This window comes from Malus sylvestris, chromosome 8, assembly GCF_916048215.2.
Source record: "Malus sylvestris chromosome 8, drMalSylv7.2, whole genome shotgun sequence".
Lineage (NCBI taxonomy): Eukaryota > Viridiplantae > Streptophyta > Magnoliopsida > Rosales > Rosaceae > Malus > Malus sylvestris.
This window is the reverse complement of record NC_062267.1, coordinates 61,828-75,319: the sequence shown is the minus strand read 5'-3', so window position 1 is coordinate 75,319 and position 13,492 is coordinate 61,828. Positions and strand designations below refer to the sequence as shown.

At 39.7% G+C, this 13,492-nt stretch overlaps 2 protein-coding genes across 3 annotated transcripts; both read right to left on the bottom strand.

The window, feature by feature from the left end:
• Nucleotides 1-2,274: 2,274 nt before the first annotated feature.
• Nucleotides 2,275-6,007, bottom strand: LOC126632034 (protein root UVB sensitive 1, chloroplastic). Of its 2 annotated transcripts, none has more exons than XM_050302247.1 (7): nucleotides 5,268-6,004; nucleotides 4,895-5,170; nucleotides 4,752-4,808; nucleotides 4,425-4,623; nucleotides 3,616-3,731; nucleotides 3,334-3,510; nucleotides 2,275-3,103 (listed from the first exon to the last, which is right to left on the bottom strand). In XM_050302247.1, the coding sequence occupies exons 1-7, from the start codon at nucleotides 5,928-5,930 to the stop codon at nucleotides 2,834-2,836; spliced, it is 1,758 nt and encodes a 585-aa protein (XP_050158204.1). In that variant the 5' UTR covers nucleotides 5,931-6,004; the 3' UTR covers nucleotides 2,275-2,833. The 2 variants fall into 2 exon arrangements, with proteins under 2 accessions (XP_050158204.1, XP_050158205.1); XM_050302248.1 differs by having other exon boundaries at nucleotides 2,931-3,099; nucleotides 5,268-6,007.
• A 1,610-nt stretch (nucleotides 6,008-7,617) lies between these two features.
• LOC126632033 (probable apyrase 7) lies at nucleotides 7,618-12,325 on the bottom strand. The gene is made up of 3 exons (XM_050302246.1): nucleotides 9,767-12,325; nucleotides 8,618-8,951; nucleotides 7,618-8,049 (listed from the first exon to the last, which is right to left on the bottom strand). The coding sequence occupies exons 1-2, from the start codon at nucleotides 11,733-11,735 to the stop codon at nucleotides 8,641-8,643; spliced, it is 2,280 nt and encodes a 759-aa protein (XP_050158203.1). The 5' UTR covers nucleotides 11,736-12,325; the 3' UTR covers nucleotides 7,618-8,049; nucleotides 8,618-8,640.
• Nucleotides 12,326-13,492: the final 1,167 nt, after the last annotated feature.

Below are 13,492 nucleotides of genomic sequence, written 5' to 3'. Positions count from 1 at the left end.
GAAGGCAAATCCATAAATCCCATCAAAACTATCATCTCTAGGGGTATCGTAGTCGGCCAAAGGTAGTACCTGTCCATCGCCTAAAGGCGAAGCCATACGACATTGGGTTACGCCAGTGAAGAAACATGATAGGCCCTATCACCCAAAAGTGAAGTTGTACGACTCTAGGTTACACTAGAGAAGGAATATATCTATATATAGCATAACACACACTAACACTAGTCGTGGCTAGTGAAGCTGTCCGACACTGGTGTCGCTAATGAAGCTGGGGGTATAACATAAGTATTATCAACTGTGTCATATGGCCATAGACTAATACCCGTGTTGTGTGTATGTGCCGTATAATAACCCACTAGATAGTCAATGAAAACATATCTCAAAACTTGTATCAAACTTCGAAGCTCAAATGCTCAAAGCATCAACTCATAAATTCATAGAAACTTTCTAGCTCAAATCATCATCAACCATATTCGTAAATCCATAAGATCTCATAAAGCATAAAAGCAATAGTTGTAAACCTTTCATAACGTGCGAATTCAACAATTCATTACATTTCATAAAACGTAAACTCGATAAATTATAAATATAGAAATCCATAAAGCCAAAAGCATAATATAAGACATATTCAAAACATGAAATATGAAATGCATGCTAGACTGATAGTTATAAAACATTTGATTTGAGAAGGGGTCCACTCACAAATACTTCGCTCTTGGGGAGCTGCTCGAACTAAGGAGGACTGGATCACTTTCAACTTATGCACCTATAAACAAATAGAGACTATTTAATAACATGCAATTAAAACGATTGAATTTGGGAAAAAAGAGTGTGGATTTGGAATCAAGATGTCAAAATTAGTCTAGGAGGGGTCCGGCCAAAACCCGAAAAAGTCAACCCAAAAGTCAACGTTGACAAAAAAGTCAACGGGTCGAGTTAACAGTCAACAGGTCGGGTCTGGGCTTGGGTTGTCAAGTTGGACCGAGATGCTGGGTTGGGTCGAGTTGGATCCAATTTGGATCTCGGTTTTGGGCTTGAAGGGGTAAACCAGGTTAGAGTTATTGGGCCAAGGTGTTGGGCCGGGTTATAGGATTTGGCTTGGGCTAAGGTTTAACAGATTTGGGCCAGGGTTAGAATTGGGCTCGGGTTAGTGGGTCGTACGGCCCAACGGTTTCAGATTGGATTTTGGGTCGGTACAAGTTGCTGGTCGGGTTAGTGGATTCTAGCCGGATTTCAAATTGATTTTGGGTCTGGTTTTGGATTGCGGGTTGGGTCGACCCGATTGGGCTCGTGGGTCATTGGATTCTGGAAAAAGATGGCTGGGAAACTCTCGAGCTCTGATTTGTGTCAAAACTCGACCAAAATTCATTATTTAAACATCAAAACGAAGCTAAACGAATGAGGAACAAGATTATGCCAAAGATATAACAAGGCGAAGTCGATTAGTGGCCAGAAATGGTTTGCAACTAGCCAACGACGCTGGAAATCTGGAAATGGAAAACAAAGTGCATGCATGAACAAATAGTCCAAAAATTCGACCTCAAATCAACACCAGACATGATTTAACCCATGAATATAAAGGTTAAACGAGAAATCTCACCTGGGTTTTGAGTTTCGAAGCTTGAAGCTCTAGGCTCCAATGGTGGATCATTGAATGGTGCTCCGATGATGCATGCAAGGATATATTCAAGTTTCTTGAGTATCAGGGATTCCAAATATATGATTTTGGGGCTGGGTTTGTGAGAGAATCAGAGTGAGAGCAAGAGTGAAGCTCTCAGAACTTAGAGAGAGAATTTGAGAGTTAGAGGGAAGTTCGCAGAAATGAGGAAGGAGAGAGTTGTCACGTGTAGGGAAAAACAAAAGAAAACTGTGGGCCGGGTCATAGTTTGGTGAGTCCCAAAGCCCAAAGATTTGGGCCGGATTGACAAAGCCCAACACAAGGGCATAATCGTAATTTGCACTTATTTTTAGAACGGGTTGTTACATGTCACTTAATGATGTACAACTTTTTTGTTTTCTATTTACATTAATTTCTTGTTTTCCTTTCGTTGGAAGATGAATTTCCGAAATATCAAATTTTCAATGTTTCTTTTTTATTTTTGGTAAAAAAATTGAAATTCAATGTTTCTTGATTGTTTCCACACCAATTTTGGGGAAAAGGATCAAGCAGGTATTCGACCTGTTTCAGCTTGTCTGGTGAGCCAGTAAGAATTTGCCGCATAAGCATTAAATAAAAACAGAAAAAGAAAATCAGAAAAGAAAAAAGAACAAGAAAAATTATAGAGAAAAATCCGAATTAAAGGTGATTCACCAAAAAGGCCATCCATTTGCTTCATGCTTACACAGCTACACGGTGCAATCGAATGTCCAACAGTATTTACTGAATATAATGAAAATCTGCAACTAAGAGTCATCGGTGACCTGAAACCTACAAGAGTCATCAGTGACCTAGGAGAGCAGGTGGAATAAGTTTACCGCCACTGTGATGTCCAGGCCACGCAAATCCTCAAAACGTAGTAGGAAGGAAAGGGCCTCTCTGTACAAATTGCCAAGCCCACCAATTGATTAGTCATTTGCATAGTGCATAATCATCTTTAATCTCACTGTTGAAAGAAGAGGTGTGAATAAAGTGGTGCCTTCACTTGTCAAAGCACGCGTCCTCAAGGATTCTCTTGCCCCATCTTTGAGAAACGGTATTTAAAGCTTTGCATCAAACAATGAATAGACAGTACGAGCATGGAAGGATCACATGACGATCTCAAGAATAGTTTCCTCATGTGCCTACTACAAAACATCATCTAACAACATCCATAGGTCATATCATAAAAGCAACGGATTAGGCCACATAAACCGGACGAATTCTATTAGGCAAAGGTCTCGCAATAAGCCCATCTGTTACCCAACCAGCTGATTCCGCATCATTTTTGACATGGTTGAATTCCCTTCGCACATACTCTAGAGAAAGGTGCAGCCATCCCCCTGGTTTGCAGTCAACAGAAGTGCCTCTTGCTTCATATCCTGCATTTTTCTCCAGCCAATATAGATAATTGACTTGAAACAATGCTCTCAACATGTCTTGTAGAGAGGACGTTTCTTTAAGCACTACCTGATTCATGCCATTATAATTACAACTCAAATGTCAAATGCGTGTATATTTGTAACTAATCATGTTGATAGTAGATGATAAAACAATCTCACAACTGGAAATCTAAGATAGGTAAATCCCCAATCAGGTAATTAACTTGACTTAAAGATTCTTATAGGAAGGATTCAGATCAAGAAAACTGACATTATGGGATGACACAGAGATTGTTACCAAAGTGATAAATTACTCACACAGTATCTTCCCTTGTGCTCCGACAAAATATAGCCTTCTTCGTTATATAGACTGAGCAGTGCAAGCACATCGTCCTTGTTGTTGACTAGATCACTGAGCTTGGATCCCAATTGCAGCCTACGTTCAATTTCAGCAGCAGCTTCCTTTGCATTTGAAGATAATCCTACTGAATGCGCCTAAGGTTGAATGTTCAAAAACAAAGAGGAAAGGAAATATTAAGGCTGTCCACATCACTGAGGTAAATGAATAATAAGCCAAATGAAGAAGGAGAAATGACTCACTTTGTTTGCAGACTTTGAGTTAAGAAATGGTACAGCTGGAAAAAGCGGTTCCTCCTCATTGACGTCTTTTACAGGAGATGCTTGACCACTAAGAAGATATTCGCTAAAAACCAAGCCTGTTGAAGTAACAAGAACCAAGTTTGGACTTATTATAAAATGGATTTCCAAGAAGTAGTTATTACTTAATTTTCTCATGACTTATGATGTTAATGCTGGAGATAAAGATCTGTATGGTAATTAAAGCCAAAATATTACCAGTTTAACTACCGCCTGCTACTCAGTCACATCGTCAATTTTTTCTAAACGACTTTAAAGAATCTTTCGAGTGATAACATACTAATGTTGATCATAGATTGTCAAACATAAGCTAGCAAGCATCTGCGAGATTGCCATGTTCAGTGGGAAGAACACATAGAGCAAAGGCCTAAAAGATTGAGGGAGTTGGGAGACAATATTTTTAGAATTTTGATTTTCTTATGTTTAGATTTGAACAATACTCCCATATTTGTGCTGCTTCATGCTCTGTAGCTCCAATGCACAACATAATGATTACCTCTTCATCAAATTAGTTAAGATGGTAAAAAGGGGGGCTAAGTTAACTAACTTAACTTCCTTTTATAATATCCAAAAGAAAACTTTCTGCAGTCTGATGAATCATTGTGAATCCTTCTTTTTTCTCTTTGGAAGGTCAATGATGAAAAAAAACCTTTCTTATTCCATGCAGATAAAACTTAATTTAAATAAGAAGCAATAAGGATATCACACCAACATCATTCCAACTAAGAAAAGTTTCAAGAGAGAGGATTTACTTGCACGATAAGGATTTAAAGTCCTTATTTGAATGGATTGATAGGATTTCAGGTTGCAGAACATGTGGATCCAAGTAACCATGCTAAAAGAAGCAAGGCCAAGAGCCATAGAAGAGCCGATATGGTTAGCCAATGCTATGCCAAGCATGATACCGAAAGACTTGCTCACCATTCCCTGAGCTTCCCCCTTAGCAATCACCTGCATTGAAGTGTTCCTTTTAGTGATGAACAGTAGTACGCAAAGGTTGAAGCACACTGTACCCAAATGCACGGAAGTAAAAGGCTTTCATGCTTGCTAAAGTGGATCCACATTTCAAAATGCAATACCTCAGCAAAGTTCCTTTGAGCAGCAAAACCAGCATAGAAACAGCTCCTGGTAGCAGCCTGTGAAATGATGGGTTTCAACTTTCACATTTTCAATAAGGCTGGGTTCATTCATCGCAAAAAAGCAAGTTGTCACATTCTATAACCTGAATGAGTGCAGCAGCTGAGCGCCCTGCACCGGCAGCAGCACCAATTAAAAGAAATAGATGAGGAAATGCAGGGGTGAGCATTTCCATTCCAAAGGCGGCATTTTCGAGAAGATCAGCAAACAACCTCCACCCTTTTGGATTGACATCAAAATGCCTTCCATATTTAGAGAGCATGATTTTGCTGAGGTATCCAATTCCATCCTTGAGGACCCAATTGACAGCGGCGGCAGTAGGAATAGCTCCTTTTCCCAATCCAACAGCGTAGAGCAAGGCCTACAAATGCAAAGGTTAGAGAGCATTATCTGTGAAAATATAATGGTTGCTGGTCAGGAGGACTTAGGTAGGTAGGAGGTGAGAGGCAAGCAAGTACCTGAGTGGCAAGGACACCGCTAATTTGGCTGGCGACGCCCTGAACTCCTCTCCAAAGAGAGTACTCCAAATAATCGCTGGTAACGGAGTCGGGATAGCCTTCTGGGAGCATCAATCGCATACAGACATGTTTCGATTGCAACCACAGATTCCCCACGCTCAGTGAACCAGAACCAACTTGATGAGCGATAACAAAGGCATCCTGGACAAAATCAGGAACAAGCTTGGTCCACTTGCCTCCCCTCACTTCCCACACAGCCTCGCAGTCCTCCGATGATGATGCCAGCGCACAGGCCAGTCGGAGGTGGCAGAAACAACACGCCGCCGAGCACAAGAACAAGGAGGAGAAAAACAAGGGACCTGACAAGGAACTATCACCATCCTCATGCCACCACCATGAGGATGACTCAAATGGGCCGCCACCGCCGCCGCCGTTTTTGTTTCCCGAGTCCCAGCCGCCATTGTCCGGCAGGATACTATGCGCATTGAATCGTTTCCAAGGCAGCCCATGAGCGTGAAATTGTGATGCCTTGAGACCAAGTGAAGTAAAATTTAGAGCAGACGACGGCGGTGCGCCAGAATTGCTATGACGGAAGTAAATAGGCGGTAGAGGTGGGGTACTGCTACCTTGGATGAGAAAGGACTTGCAAACGCAACCCGTCATCTCCTCTCTTGCCTTCCCTTCCCCACTTGACCCGCCTCCCTTTTTCTCTTTATTTCTTTTCTCCCTTTTTCATTTTCTAGCAATTTTTCTGCTCTTTTTTTTTTTTGTTAGAAATTTGGCTGAAATGGCCACTTTTGATAAACCATTGCTACTTAAGTTACGGGGTAAATCGCCAAAAATTGAATATAGCCAAAAATTAACCACTAATTTTAAAAAGGGTAAATCGCCAAAATGGTTTCTGAAATTTGCATAACTCATCACTTTGATATTTGAGATTCCAAATCGATAAAAGTGGTCCCTGAGATTGTCCACCATCAATCATTTTGGTCATTTCGTTAAGTGTTCCAGAGCTCTTGCCCCGAAAGTTTAGGCAATTTTCAAAGCTTCATAACTCAATCGTTTCTTAACCAAATTCGACCCCTAATATATCAAAATGAAGATAGGAAAGTGTAGAATAAGATTATACCTATTTCAAAGCCTAATGGTTGCCGAAAATGGTCGGAAAATAACCTCAAAGTTGACTGGTCCGAGTGAAAACTTGAAAACTCGTCGGAAACTGGGTAAACTTTAAACGTTCATAACTTCTTTAATACTCAACGAAATCAAGTGATTCAAAAATGAAAATCATACTTCTCAACGTGACGAAGAGAATAGTACCTTTTTGATTACTAAATCGCCGTGTTTTGGCCGGAAAACGGCTTGAAAGTGGTTGTCTTGGTCTCGAGTTAGCCACTTTCGAGCCTTTTTCCGGCCAAACCATGGCGAGTTAGCTGTAGAAAAAGGTAACATTCTCTTCGTCTCGTCGAGAAGTATGATTTTCGTTTTTGAATCACCTGATTTCGTTGAGTATTGAAGAAGTTATGAACGTTTAAAATTTATCCAGTTTCTGAAGAGTTTTCAAGTTTTCACTTGGACCAGTCAACTTTGAGGCTATTTCCCGGCAATCTCCGGCAACCATTGGGCTTCGAAATAGGTATAATCTTATTCTAAACTTTCTTATCTTCATTTTGACATATTATGGGTCGAATTTGGTTAAGAAACGATTGAGTTACGAAACTTTAAAAATTGCCCAAACTTCCGGCCAAGAGTTCCGGAACATTTAACGGAGTTTTTAACGGAATGATCAAAATGATAGATGGTAGACAATCTCGGGGACCAATTTTATCAATTTGGAATCTCAGGGAAAAAAGTGATGAGCTATACAAATCTCAGGAACCTTTCAAAAATGTCAATTTTTGTAAAATCTTTCAAATATATCCAAAATTCCATCTAAATATACACAAATACCCTAAAATTTAACAATCCCTAAACCCTAAACCCTTAATGATTAACTATGTCTACAAAGATCTAAAAGTTACAAAGAAGCGTAAAAACATTTGTCAAAATCTTTATTTCTTGATCCTATCTCTTCCAAAAATACCTATATACATGAATTTAGTGACAAGATCATTTTAACTCTTCAAAATATTGAAAGAAAAACGTGTAGGGGTACGAGACACCTTACCGTGGCGGAAATGTTCATCTCTTTCATTTCAATGTGAAATTTGGTCTAACAAAAATTAGGTTTGAAAATATTTAAACAGTAAATGGATGTAACTAACTGGCTATTGGTGCGGTTGCACTGTAACTCCATTCCCCATTTCTACAGTCCATAAGGCAAAAGAGAAAAAAAAAAAGAAGCAGCAAGTGCATGTATAAGAGACGGCTGTATATGTTACTATAATTGCTGCCTGTAAATTGTAAATCATCTTTCATCAATTTGATGTCAACATTTGCTAACCCATGAAGGAGGAAAATTCTGTGTTAATTTGGCCGCAAAATTCAACAAGAGACTCCGATACCTTATATGTGTGGTGTTGAAAACTTATGATTGTTGGATGTCTGATCATATCAGGCAGACGCCTCGTGCGATAATGCTCAGCGGATCTCACCAACCCAACCACCCCCCCCACCCCCCCCCCCCCCCCCCGCACAAACAAAAAAAAAAACAAAAGATTGAATGTAATTCAAATATGTATGGGAGTGGAAAGACAGTCCAATGCGACTGATGCCAGGCACAAGGAGTAATTTCACAATCACAGGAGAGACCACACAGAAATGCAACATCGTTACGTGGTGCCTGCAAAACCATTTGTTGAAATGAAATTATCACGCCAAAGAGCTTTAAGATTTATGAACGAAGAGGTGAATTCAACAGAACACAATTTAAGGATCATGTAACATGTGAAAGAAAATACAGTTTCAACTGACTAAAACTGATCGCTCTGGCACCTGGGATTATAAACAAACAAATATACAAAGGTAGCAATAGGTTTTTGATTCAAACAAAAAATTGGACAAGGCACAACCCCTGACAAGAGTTGAAATAGGAATCTTGTTCTCACTGGAAAGTGTGATTTCATTTGGAATTCGAATATCACTTTTACAGGCAATACCCAAGCAAAGAGATGTCTTCGCACTTAAGCTTTACATTCAAGAGAGAAATAGGTGCAGAGTCATTCCTTTACTTTAGCAACTCAATGATTTTCTATTTTATTCTATTTTATTTTGGGAATGCATCACTCAATTCCTTAGTTTTACTGGGCTACATGTTTCATAAAAATTATCTTAAACTTCCATGGCAATTTTTATATCTTCTTTTTTTATAATAAGAAAATGTAATTTGAACAAGAAACAAATGAGCATACCGAAATATGTAGACGAACATCCCTTAAATTTTCACCATGTGTGCCTCAGCCAGCGAAGAATTCAGGTCTTCCCGAGATTGTGATCGCCTGCTTTGAAGACGCATCTGAGATCTGTGAGGAGACCAGAAGGAACCCATGCTAATGCTGTCCAGTTGCATCTGGCCCAGATTATTAGAGGAATAACTATGGGACATACTGCTAGTTGATGGGTATAAGGAAGACTCCATTAACTGGATGTCACTGCTGCTGTTGAGACTATGCCTTAAGCCAAATGGTCTCCTTTGGGCATCACCAGCAATTGTTGGACTCAGAGGCATCTTTGCTCTTCCATCCCCTGAAAACCCATAATCGATATACACTTCAATCAATCAATAGTACAATACTGTAAAGGCTCTAAACTTTTGTCCCCTCTTGTTGGAGTCAAATATCTCAACTTCTTCAAAATTTTCCTTTCTTTTTCAATTAAGTACCCCCACATGTTGTAAACATATCCTAACTACCCTTTTTAGAAACTGATAGTGTGAGTCATAGCCTAATATCACCATTTTCTCTTGAAGTTTTACTAGCCCGTATCATTTTGATGAATAACTTGGAACTGGACGTTGACTATTATTGTGGAACTGCTTGTACATATCATTAACACAAATATATGGAATCATATCAACTCAACAGGAAAACAGTTGAGGTCTTAAACCCCATTTGATTCCCTCTTCTACATTCAGAAGATCAACTTATCCATAGTATACTTTTACACAAGATAAGTTGCTCCTAATTTTCCATGACATAATGACTGTACACAAAGAAGAAAATATGAACTGATGAAGGATAAGTTGGTCCTAATTGTTTGTATAACCATGTGCTGCATTCAATCTACAGATACGGACAAGGATTATTAAGACTTGATCAATCTGTACTCTCTTTTATCTAGATGTTAGGCTTAACCTAACAATCACATTCTCAGGGATTGACTTCACAATCCATGGACACCGGCAATGGATATGATGAGTTAAGTCTTGTACAAGAAAATCCCTCAATAGGAATAATCATAGACAGATAGTTTGTACAAATAAAGTTAAAATTATAATAACTACAACTCTGAGGACCATTTCAGAACTACACATGTTTTAGAAGTTTTGTGGACGAGCTTACCAGAGCTAATAGGACTCCAGCGCTGGAACCGAAAAGGAGACGGAATACTCAGAACAGATCCAGAAGATGCACCATTAGTCCTAAACAGTGGGAGACATGGCCTCCAGAAAAATTTTGGCATCCAATTGCCAACACATGATAATGCACAAAGGAGGAAAATTAAAGAGATAAACAAAACTGCAGTAAGAAATATTGGGTTAATCTTGAACTGGAGTATTTCGTAACTGTGAAGCCCCATTCTGGTTGGAAGTGCCTTCCCAGCTTCCAACAAAGCAACCCCAAGTGTCCATGTAATACTTCCAGACCCAATTATAACTTGATTATCTATGATGTGCAATCCCTCTCTCAACAAGAATACAATATATGGTGCCCTAAAGCAGTACTGTTCAATGAAGGGCTGAGGAGCAACACTGTTCTTTGCAACTTCCCAAGTTCTTTCACAAAACTCCCGACCCTTTTCCAACACATCATCAAGTGATGCCTCTGACGTCAAATTGAAAAACCGATAAACCACAAAAAATCCGGAAATCGCAAAGAATCTTCCATAAGGACGGGGTACACCATTGGGAAGAGAACAAGGTTGCAAGTCACAGTCAATTCCTGGATTTATATTGGACCATTCCGACAAATTGACGGCAACTCTGGCAAGTTTACTGCACTCATCCCAATTTGGAGCACCAATAAGCCGCAACAAAATCCCTGATCTGCCTCCTTTATCCAACCACTTTTTAGCAATCACAGGGCTTCCACCTTCTTGGAATTTAGAAAAGCATTGAGAGCAAACGTATTGCTCCTTGTAACCGGACTGCAAGCATGGATGCTGAAGTTCTCCCTTCCCATTTACTAGTTCTGCCTTACTGGTTTCTGGAAGCCTCTCAAAAAGATGAACTACAGACTTATCGAATGCGTCATTTAAACCATAGCTTGGGAGAGAATATGCAGTGAGATGATGGTTCATGGCCCCAATTCTAAGGTTTAAACTGGTCTCTTTATGCACTTGTTCATTACTCTCAAATGTAACCTGCAGTGATGAACCACCCAAGTCAAGTGCACCAAATGTTGGCTTTCTTGGTTTGGCCCCCAGAATACCCGTGTGATGGTTAAGGGCTATCCAGCCGAAATAAGCTTCTTCCAAGCCACTGATAATCTTAACCCAGTCTCTTTGGCACAAAAAAGGTGAATTCTTGAGTACAGACCATGCATTGTCCAGAAGCCACTTTGAATCGACAGTAGGAAGTCTGCGAACCCCGGCAGTAGCATAAAGGAAAACCGAGGTTGTCTTATGTGCCCTTTGTGGGATTTGCTTCTCTGCCCATCGAATAAGTGGTTTTATTGCAGCCTTCAAGCCGGAAACATTGTGCACCAACTTGTCAAGCCCGGGCTCAGTTTCCATTCGATCATAAGCACGGCCTCTGTGTGAATTAGATGTTCTTCGAAGACCTTGTGTTAACGGCTTCATGACAATAGGAAAAGTGCCATCTTTCTCAGTATCATAGGATGCTTGATATACATAAACACGAGTTCCAGTACTTCCACAATCAAGTACAATATAGAACTTGGGCTCTCCTCTAGACCAATAAGAATAAGTGAACATGGAAACCAAATAAATTAGAAAACCCAACAACAAGATACAACACAGAAGCATGAGGGCTCGAACCCACTTGTTGCAGGCAGATGGGGTTCCTCCTCCTGGCAGTGCTTTCTCTTTTGAGAAGCTGGAGGTGGCAGTTTCTCTCTGTAAGGAATCAGGAGGTTTGGAATGAGTGACAACGCTGGGATGGGGATCTTCAGGGTCAATCTGGCGATAGGCCGAGAAATCCTGGAGAGATGATGAGAGACGCAGATAGTTCTTGCTCCGTGCAGGGTTGGCAAAGGCAATTTTGGGGGGAGATAGATTGGAACCCCCCTGAGGGCTAGACCAACGACTTGATGCAGAAGAAATGATGTTGGCAATTCGACTAAACACCATTTTCTAATGCGTATTGGGCTAATTCGAACAGTTGCAGAGAAATTTCAACATAACATACCCAGCAATATCAATCAATCAACTTAACATACCCAGCAACATCAATCAACCAAATACGACATAACAAATAACAAATGCAAAATGTAAGAACAAGTTGGAATTGGAGTTAAAGTTGACATCCAAGTCTAGATCGGGAGTGACACTACTATACTATAGTTGGGTACTAACCCTAAGAGCACATAATCCACAATACGCTGAAGAAATACAACACCATCCAAATGCCCATATCATACGAAGAAAACGAGCAAGGAGCAGGGCGCGGTTAATTACCATAATTGGGTTCGGAGTCGGGACGGACAACTTAATGTAATCAAATCAGGAAGAGGAAGAGGAGGACGACCGCCAGGACAACGAAAACGCGTCATTTTTCTAATAAAACGCTTGAATTTTTTGGTTAACACGCCACTCAGAAAAAGGAGACCTTCATCTTCTCCTTCTCCTCTCTATTTTCGCTATTCTCTGTGGAGCGGTCTCCCGGTTGTTCAGATCCAAACACAAACCAGAAACCAATTCTTCTTTCTCCCTAATTGTTGTTATTTACATAGAGGTCTTACTTTTGTCCTCAATAGTCTATTTTTTTGCATTTTCATCCTTATAATTTCATTGTGTCTCCAAATTCAATTTGTTTTATTTAATACAACGATATATTAACATTAAATGATGAGAAAATAAATTGATACCAAACTTTAACATTTACAAAATTTGAACTTAAAACCTTTAACTTCACAATGTTTAGAACGTTTACAACAACAACAACAACAACAACAACAACAAAGCCTTTTCCCACTAAGTGAGGTCGGCTATATGAATCCTAGAACGCCATTGCGCTCGGTTTTGTGTCATGTCCTCCGTTAGATCCCAGTACTCTAAGTCTTTTCTTAGGGTCTCTTCCAAAGTTTTCCTAGGTCTTCCTCTACCCCTAGACCAGTCATCATTTAAGTTAGGAGATGTTTGATAAACAATTTTGTTTTAAATTTTCAGTCTTGTTGAAAACTAAAAACTTGTTTGGTAATTACTTCTTGTTTTTAGTTTTTAGAAATTGAAGGTTGAAAACCAAAAGCTGAAAGCTACTATAGTAAATAATATTTAAGAGAGAGAAAGGAAATGGATGACAAAGAGATGGAGAAAATGGGCTCAGCTATCTAGCTTGATTAATTTCTCTTTGTTGTGGTCTATTTTTATCTGACAAAATAGAGAGGGCCGACGGCAGTGGGAGAGAGAAGAGAGATGTGTGTTTGTAGAATTGTAGGGGAATGTGTGTGTTGTTATCCCTCCTACATTGTGCCTTTATTTATAGTAGTAAAGGGAGAGAAGATATTCCTTCTCCTCCAAGTAATACAAGTTGTAATAAGAAAGGATAACTAGAATCAAATCTAATCTAGGATTTACACAATCATACTTATTCTAGGAATGTTTACAACACTCCCCCTTGAGTGTGCAAATACTTAAGGTAGATTTAACATCATGCAGAAGTTGAGGAAGTCGACTTGTCGGCACTGATTCCAAGGAACAACGTTTATTCTCAATAAGGTAGGAACTTGCATAAGTAGTAAGTCTCACTAAAGAAAAACCCTAAGGCTATGGCAAAAACCCAAGTAGGGACAAAATCCATAGTCTAAGGAAAAATGCGTGAGAAATGCAAAGTCAAAAGAAACGTCTATATGACGTCATCAGGGATATGACCAGCCCAAGGTGGGTGC